Source organism: Juglans microcarpa x Juglans regia, chromosome 5D (genome assembly GCF_004785595.1).
Source record: "Juglans microcarpa x Juglans regia isolate MS1-56 chromosome 5D, Jm3101_v1.0, whole genome shotgun sequence".
Lineage (NCBI taxonomy): Eukaryota > Viridiplantae > Streptophyta > Magnoliopsida > Fagales > Juglandaceae > Juglans > Juglans microcarpa x Juglans regia.
The window spans coordinates 3433186-3442780 of record NC_054602.1 but is presented as its reverse complement, the minus strand read 5'-3'; the positions used below and the strand labels follow the sequence as shown (position 1 = coordinate 3442780).

Sequence of the window (9595 nt, the reverse complement as noted above, 5' to 3'; positions counted from 1 at the left end):
ATAAAAATAATATCATTTTATAAAAATATATTCATTTTATAACATTATTGTATAATATATTATATAATGTATTATTTGTATATTATTACTCTTTCAACAATTCATATACCACGCACTGTTTTCTTTATAATTCAAATTAGGCCTAAAAAAAATATCTAAGATAATCCCTAAATAATAATAAATTCTTTATAAATAATAATAAAATAATTGAGCCTACGAAGAGGCGTCCTCTCACTGGATTCCAATCGACCAATCACATCCCACATTGTCGGCAGGATTTTTTTCCCCCCCTAATTTTTGTTTACTTTTTTTCTCTATTTTTTTTCCTGAATTTAACGTTGCTGTTTGATTTAGTCCTCCTTTGTTATCATGAAACCTATCTTCTCATCTCATCTCATTTTATATAATTATTAAAATATTTTTAAATTTTTATATAAAATAAAATAAATAATTTAATTTTTTAAAATTTTAAAATAAAAATAATATTAAAAATATATATTCTAATAATACTTTATTTAATTTTAATTTCAATCCATCTCATTTTTACAAATCCCCATGCCTCAGCTATGATCTGTTAACAAACATTGTCCCTATTCAATTTCCTCTCTATTCGTATATTTATTGCATTTCAATCACGTTTCTGGTTTATGTATTTTGTCTATACATTAATTTTAAAATTCTGAACGATTTTTCTATAATCCTATCATTGGTAGAAGACTGAGCTTGGACACTTCTATGAAAAAAATCCTTTTTTACCATTATGAATATGGTTGAATATAAAATCAATTAGAATCCAATCTATTAAAAGGAATAAAAGTAAGAGATAAGATAAAAAAGAAATAAAATCAAGGTCTTGTTTAGATTTAAAACTCATCTCAACTCATCTTATCACTATAATTTTTATAAATTTCTATACAAAATATAACAAACAATTCAATTTTTTAAAATTTTAAAACAGTAATAATATTATAATAATATTTTATTAAATTCATCTCTGAATCTAAACGAGACTAAAAGAGATCAAAAAGTGATGCAATGCAAGTATGACTCAGCTGGATAAAAGATACTTTTATAAAAATAAAAAATAAATATCTACACTTCTCCATACAGTGATACTTCTCTACAGTCTCTTATGATCCTCTCTCTAAGTTTTTACAGTATGGTCGAAAAGAATGAATGGAATTGGTATTTTTGCTTAAACTATATCACTTGGATTACAATTTCAGTAACTATTTCTTTTAAAATGGCATACTGGTAACACTACAATTCTATCTTGAATATACAAACAGGTGCAAGAATTATTTAATTCAGGAAATTGCCAGGAGGTTGTGGACAAAATTACCTCGTGGCCAGTGGCCACGTACGCCATCGGCCCAGTAGCAACAAAAAGACCAAAGCTGTGCGTGCGAGTGAGAAAGAATGGGACTCTCAGCAAAGTCCAACGCCAAAGCCAAGAGCAGCAGCAGCAGCAGCAGCAGCAGCGAGAACTGGGGTATGGGTCTCCTCCTAGTCTTCTTCCCCGAGGATAACCACGACTCCATTGTTGAGAAAAACAAGCTTTTCTCCTCGTCCTCGCCACCTTCTTCTTCTTCCCCTTCTTCATTGAAATCCAGCATTAGGAGAAGCAGCACTTCCAACCTCATCCTCTCCAAAGCCCAATCCACCATCTCCATCTGCGCCCTTTTCATCTTCATCACCCTCCTCCTCTTCACAGTTTCCACCTTCGAGCCCACCCCCATTAATAGAACCCATCCAACCTCCCCACGAAGATTCCTGTCCCAAAAACCTCCACCGAATTACATCCACAACCCCAAGCCCAAACCCAAAACCAATATTAACCACAATTCTGAACTCCGTTCCTCATGGTTCTGGAAGACATTTACGGAAAATTCAAACAATGCATCAAAGACATCAAAGACTGCTCTTTCACCAACTGCGCTACAAGGAATGGGAACTCTGTATAGGCGAGGTACCAAAGCAATGAACGATCTTGTTGTTGCTCATGTGTTGGAGGATGTCACAGAGGACGACTTCCGATTGTTTTCGAGAGCCTTGCATAGGTCTGGCCTCACAGCTCGAGCTGACATAGTTTTCGTATTTGCTACTTCGTCGTTTTCTTCTAGATTTGGTTCCATTGTTCAAGAAGAGAACGACTCGTTTTTTAAGCTAATTCGCCATTATAAGGAATCGAACAGTACTAGTCCTAAGCGGGTGGCGGGTTTTGACGTGACTCGTTTTACGAAGGCAGGAAAGAAGGAGAAGAAGGACATGGGCGGGGAGCCCATATGGGGTAAGAGAATTAGGAGCAATTTCAGTTACTCGGATGGTGAGGAAGGGGAAGCTGTGTCAGCCGCACTGAGTTATGGCTCGGTTGTGGGGTTTGAATCATCCGAGCTTGACCCCGAGAACTCGCTTTCCGGGTTTCTGGACAAAGTTTCGATGAGTTTGAGAAGATGGGCCTGTTATCCGATGCTACTCGGCCGACTTCGGCGGAATTTCAAGCATGTCATGCTGGTGGACGTGAAGAATTCTGTTGTACTAGGTGACCCACTCAGCCGAGTCAGAAACAGAAGCCCCTTAACAGTTCATTTATCAACTAAGGCAGAGAGTTCTTCCAGCAGGCATGGGAAGAGGAACTCGGAGAAAACTCAGTCCCATCGTCCAGTCAACTCGGCCGTCATAATGGGTGGAACTCGAGGAGTTCGTCGATTGTCGAATGCCATGTTAACCGAAATTGTTCGAGCTTCAATGCAACACAAGAAGAAGAACTCGGTTTCCGAATCGTCAATTCTGAGTCAACTCGTTGGCAGTGAGTTTATATCAAAGACGATCACTTTTATTACATCCCCCGAGTCGATTCCGGATACGAGTTCACTCGCCGGTCTAAACTCAGCTCCTCCCATGTCATCGTCAGATTACCCTGTAATCCAACGCGGTAATAGTAATCATGATTATAGTTCTGTCATTAGGAAGTTAATATGTTTATCTGAAGGGGATTCTTCTTCTGTCTATAGGGATTGTTAATTAAAAGGAAAAGCTAGAAATTAAAATAAGACACTCTATAATTTTTTTTGTTTTGTCTGTTGATTTTTTCCCTATTAGTCTTGTTGTTACTAATTCATGTGTATATAATATTTGGGAAATAAAGTTCTTTTAATTTTTGGCGGACATCATGTGGCAAAAATAGTTGTGAATTTGGTTGGTGTCGGCTATGGATTTCATGTTTTAGTACTTTACCTTTATAATTGGTTTAACGTGTGATTATCACAATAATCTTCGATGGTCGATTCTGTCATTGGGTGACTTCGGGAGGAGATGAGATATGATAATTTTAGATGAATTGAATAAAATATTATTATAATATTGTTATTATTTTGTAAGAAGATTTTATAATTTATTTTTTCTGTTTTAAATTTTAAAATTAATTAAATGTGCTCTACAATCGAATTGGTCATGGGTTGAGAGCACGAATTGAACTTTATAAGATTTAATCTTTTACTTTTTCTCAATGGCTTAGTGATAGAGCGGTCGGTTGTTAACTAATTGGTCGTAAGTTCAAATCCTACTTGGAGAGATTTATTGATTTCTCAAAACTTCTGTCGCTCCACCCTGTAGGGATAGAAAATCTATTGCTCTTCAGCTTAAAAATATAACTTATTTTTTAATTGTAAATTCAAAAACTGATTTTTTTTTTTTTTTTGTCCAACTGGACAAGGTTTCCTTCAGGATGGAAGCTGTGGTCCTCTTGCTTTTGGTCGCCATGCTCTACTTTCTAAAGTTATATTCAAAGGAAAAGGAGAAAAAGGAAAAGAAAAGATAGTGATAGGTAAAAAAAAAAACTTGGCCCTCCTAATTCCAATATAATATATATTAGTACAAAGTCATAAATGATAAACCAAAGTAAAGATCAGTACTTTTGGTTTTTGGTGCTTCTTTCTAGGAAAGTGAAAGAAAATTTCTAACAACTGATAGTACTAAACAAAGAAATGGAATAAACAAAGGTAAAGGGAAAGAGATTAAAGAAGAGGGAGTCATGGAGGGAATGTGAGGCAACTACGCGTAGGGATGGGAGAAGTGAAGCGCATTGATTAAACCCCATGTGCTCGTGATCTTTCTCTCCTACAGTTTCCGCGTTAACTGGTTCACAGTTTTTATGCTTTTTATTCAAAGCCAGAGAAAGCTAGCCAGTTCCAAAAGATTCTGTTATCTTCAATCCCTGCCATGCCAACCAAACAAAAAAATCTTTGTATGAACTTCACGTGGCATTTAATGAATTCACAACAAAGATATATAAAAACAAAGAAAAAAATGCCATTTAAAAGTGAGAATATTTTTATAAAATATTTTTTATTTTAAAATATAATTATATAATATCTTATAAAAAATGACGTGTATTTATCATTCTACTTAACAAAATGAGGGACCGAGGGTTACTGAGATAAGAAGAAAAGTGTCATCGATCCTGTTCGTTACTCCCGATACTGATCTTTTTTGACCATTTCAAAGGCATGCATGCAGGCCCATTAAACACTCCATTGACTTTCCTTTGCCAAAACCAACATTGATAATAAAGTTGCTACCGGTGAATTTCTTTAATAAGTAGGAGAAGGTACGTACGTGTACCAAATCAGTGAGAGCTAGCTTAGCTAGCTAGCTAGGCTTTATTTGGTACTGCCGGAGCAATTAAATTCCAGCTTGCTGGTTAATTTGATCATAAACCCATTTGTTGTAAGCCTAATCTGAGATTAATTTAGTTTAATTTAATTTTAAATTGAATCTTATATTTAAATGTTTAATTTTTAAATTATTAAATTCATTTTAATTCAATATCTCATTATAAATTAGACTTACAATTTTTTCTAACATAACACGTCTTTATATATGAGATTTATAATTTTTCTCAATTTCTCATAAATAGTATTAAACTTATATTAACATCTAAACATATTTAAACTATTTTAAATGGCTCCACACAACTCACTTCATCTATTTAACTCATTATTATTCATAAAAAGTTCAATTAAACTTAATTTAACATCTAAATGCAGCTTAATAGTAGATAAATAATATTTTTAATCATAGAGTGCGTAATTATTATATTTTTAAAAAAATAATAATAAATATGAGATTTATATAAAAAAAAAAATTAATTTTTTAATAACATGCTCACATTATATCTATTATAAGATCACATGTCTAGCTAGCTAGATCTAATTGGTATTTATTAATTAAAAAAAAAAAGATGTACAGTTATTTACCATATATACCATGCATGGGCGGGCTTGCACGCATGCTTCAAATTTTATAAACAAATTAAGAAGAACCCAATTTTCTGAGATAATTTTATAAAGAAAGCAGCCAAATGTTTTTCGATTCTTCTGGCTTTGGATGCTTTTTAAAATATGAGTATACGAAGCGAGACTGTTTATGTAAGTTTATATAATTATATTTTAAAATTTTAAAAATTATAATAATTTTTTTTAAAATAATTTTTTTATTTTTATTTTTATTTTACTTTCATATATTAATAAAATTATACACGCAATCTTTCAATCAAAATTATAAATAAAATTTCTCTTAAAATATTCTGCAAAGTGCGTGCGAGCTAGCTAGCTTGAACAACATCATGTACAATTACTTACTTGCATTGAAATTAATAGTAAATTAGGCCAATAAGTAAGCCACCGACACCAATAATGACGCCACGTGTCGTATCATAAGCCATTAGATATCGAGGTTGGGATCGATGCTTTAACTCGATCGGACCCATCTGAAAGAGAAGCGTGGCGTTTGAGTCCAAAGAATATTTATTTCATGAAAAAATTTAATTGCAAGCGATTCTGCGTATTAATACGCGCATTTATTCAATATGATTGGTTAAAAAGTAAATTTTATTGAAAACAGTACTAATTTAAATTTAAAATATAAAGACAACAATATTAATACATAAATTAGTATACAAATTTACTTATATATAGCACAATTCATATTTCATAATATATGGATGCCCGCCCGGGAAGCCCCCACATCTGATTGTGCGACAAAGGCTTGAGATGATGGCATGCAGATTCATATAGGATAGAAAGATCATTCGATTCTAAGACCTTTTTCTGAGTGGACTCTGTTACAACCCAGTTTTTTTATTTTTTTTATTTTTATTAGATGTCCAAATTTTAGAAGAATAAAAATAAATATAAAATTATCTACGAAAGAATAAAAGAATAAGTGAGAATACAAACCATTTCATTTCATCACAAATTTTTTCGTAATATTATTATCAAAATCACTTAAATATAAATATTTTTTAATTTTAATTCTTTAACTTTATCATCTAATCATTATCTAATTATTATAATTTTTTCAAAATTTCAAACAAAATATAAAATATAATTCAATTTTTTTAAATTTAAAAATACAAATTAAATTCTAATAATATTTTAACTTTATAATATTTTTATTCAACATTTTGTTTCATTACTATTTATATATTTTTTATCTCATCTCATTTCCAAACGAGACCTAAGAATTACTTAAATAACAACAATCTCAATAGCTTAAACCGATTGAACTAATTAGTGCATTCAATTATTTTTTTTAATCAAAAACCAAATTTTGTTGCATTAACACATTCAATTTTTTTTGTCCTGTATGTTTTTTAATCTTCTAAATATAACTTTTAAACGAAACATATATTATATTCTTATGATCATCTTACTATGTTAAGGTGATATTATCAAATAATTCTTATTTTTTTAAATTAGAGTTAATTTAAAAATTGATAAGCAGTAATAATAGATTAGACATATAGTATATTAATATAACGCAAAAATATTATTATTTTCTCAATTGGAGCATATGCATGCGTGACACATTTTCCACAAGACAAATAACAAGAGTACGTCACGCCCCCCCTGTCGTGAGAGCTGCAATCATGTAGTGTTACATTCTCATTTATTTATTTTGTTTTTGGGGCATATTAATAAGTGGAAAAATATTTACAATCGTAAATTGTGTAATAGTCATGTAATTATTTAAAAATAAATAAATAAAATATAAAATTTATATAAAAAAATTAATTTTTTAATAATAAATTTCGTTATATTTTAAAATAATTACGTGATATTTATATATTTTATAATTATACATAGAATTAATCTATTAATAACGAGTAGATTAGAAAGATTTTTAATTAATGAAGCTCGATCCCACATGCAAAATGCTAATTCTTTATGGTAATTATAAATCGCATGCAGTAGTACAACTAGTACTATATACGTCTGACTGCATGCATGCTTTGTAAAGGGTCGGCAAGAGTGCACGCCGAAAGGCAAATTAATTATAGTTAATAAAGGTTTTAATTAAAAAAACTCAAGCTTATCATTACTCATATCACGTATTAATAGGTAATTTGTTATTTGTTCTCTTTAAATACATATATTTTAATTAATTAAAGTCCCCAGGTCGCTCTTTCCTTGCACCGTCTTCTTCTTGTACCGTCTTAAATACTGAACGATAGCCCACAATTCACAAACATAGGCCGGTAATGATCAATAGGTTGAGCGGCGAAGTACTTGAGTGTTCTATGTTTTTTTTTTTAAAAAAACGAAATTCTTGAATGAATTACGATAGAAAATATCACTTATAATTTGAGTGTTTATAATTTTTAACTTAAGTAATAAATTTTATTATTAAAAAATTATTTATTATTTGTTAACAATATATTTAAAGCATTTTAAATTATGTTACATTTATTTGAGAACAAATTAAAAAAAATATTTTTTAAGGTAAAAATGATGCTTAATTAAATTTTTAAAGATTATGACCATATTCTTAAAAATTTCAAAGTTATGTTTTTTTAAAATTCAATTACTTTTGAGGAAAAATCTTAAACGTATTTTATAATTTATTTGAGATTAAAAATACTTTGACATGTGATATCCAAATAATTTAATTTTTTTATTAAAGAATTTTTAAACCTATTTAAATATTTTGTAAGACTTATACCGCAATCCAAAGAGGCACTTAGACCGATCGAAAAGGGTGGGTGGCTTTAGCACGATCATGAGTTGTGAATCTGAATAAAATGTGCGGACTCATCCAAACATGCGAGGGCATGATTTTGTAATATATGAGATCATTCGGTACTGAAGGTTTGGTCCTTTTCTGCCCTTACCTAACACTAGCACTGATGGCCTTCTATTGCCAATCTGTGATACCTAACTCTCCATTTATTTATTTATTTATACTATTTTATTAATTTGTATTCCCTTCTTTATTATTTAAGGGCTGGGGGCTTCCAAGTTCGGCGTGGGGAATTTCTAGTCTAATTTCGAAGAAAAATGATTTATTTATAATTTTTTATATAACAATGTATTAAATAAGAGATATTTTTATAAAATATATTATAAAAATAATATAATTTTATAAAAATATTTTTTATTTAATATATTATTATATAATATATTATATAAAATGTTGTGAATATATCATTACTCAATTTCGAAGCTGCTGGGAATATCAAAGAGGTTAGGTATACAGGGCTAGAATGTTTACTAATCTATAGTTTTTTGTCGAACCCAAAAGAAAAGTACTAATTATCAACAAGCAGCACAACATATATAAATTAAATAATAACTTTAATATATGTAGTGACTAAAAGATATAATTAATAATCATATTTCTCTCCCGTCCCGTAATTCATATTGGAATAATCTGTTATATATTGGAGCAGCGTCCCCCAACTAGATAAGGAAAATATTATTCGTACTTATATATTAATACGTATCAGTTATTGATACGTTGAAGATTATAAAATTTAAAATTTAAATTTAAATATAAAAAAATTAATAAAACAAATATTATTCATAAAATTATAAATACATGTTCACGATAATAACAAGCTCATTCAATTTATACATATAGTCGTGGAGCAAAAACCAACACCTAATTATTAATGCGTCGCAGGGGCCCAAGATAAAGATAGTTTCGAATAAAGTGGCATGCATGCAGTTATTGCATGCGCTAGCTAGCTAAAAGAAAGACATAAACAGCACATTAATTATAAAAAGAGAAATTATATTTATAATCATAGATATATAATTTTTTTTTTTAAGAAAATAAGTAAATAAGATATTCACATAAAAAAATTAATTTTTAATAATAAATCTTATTTTTTTTAAAAATAATTACGTAATATCTACACATTCTATGACAGTATCTATCATTATTCTTATAAAAAACAAAAAGAAAGATAGATAGGTAATTAAAGTACTAGTAGTTTAGGTAAAGGCGAGGGGGGCATGCACAAGATAAGCACACAAAGCATCTAGATAGATTTTACAATATATTTAATTAAAGCAGCCACCCGGTCTCCTCATCACCACCAACCGAATAATAAACAGTACCACTGGACTCAATCCATTGTTTCTTAATTCATTTATTGTGAAATATAGTTGTTTGCAATTGTTCGTTACATAATATGCCCACATTTGACTGATCCTCCGATTGGAAATTTGAGGAGTAATAATAATGGAGTAATTTATTGATAATTTGGAACAATTTTCTTGTCATTTTACATGGAGATGAGTTGAGGCAG

General features: G+C 30.1%; 1 protein-coding gene across 1 annotated transcript; it reads left to right on the top strand.

The window, feature by feature from the left end:
• Positions 1-1314: 1314 nt before the first annotated feature.
• LOC121265096 lies at positions 1315-3168 on the top strand. Its single transcript, XM_041168572.1, has one exon. It carries the CDS (start codon positions 1420-1422, stop codon positions 3022-3024), a length of 1605 nt encoding a protein of 534 aa, XP_041024506.1. The 5' UTR covers positions 1315-1419; the 3' UTR covers positions 3025-3168.
• Positions 3169-9595: the final 6427 nt, after the last annotated feature.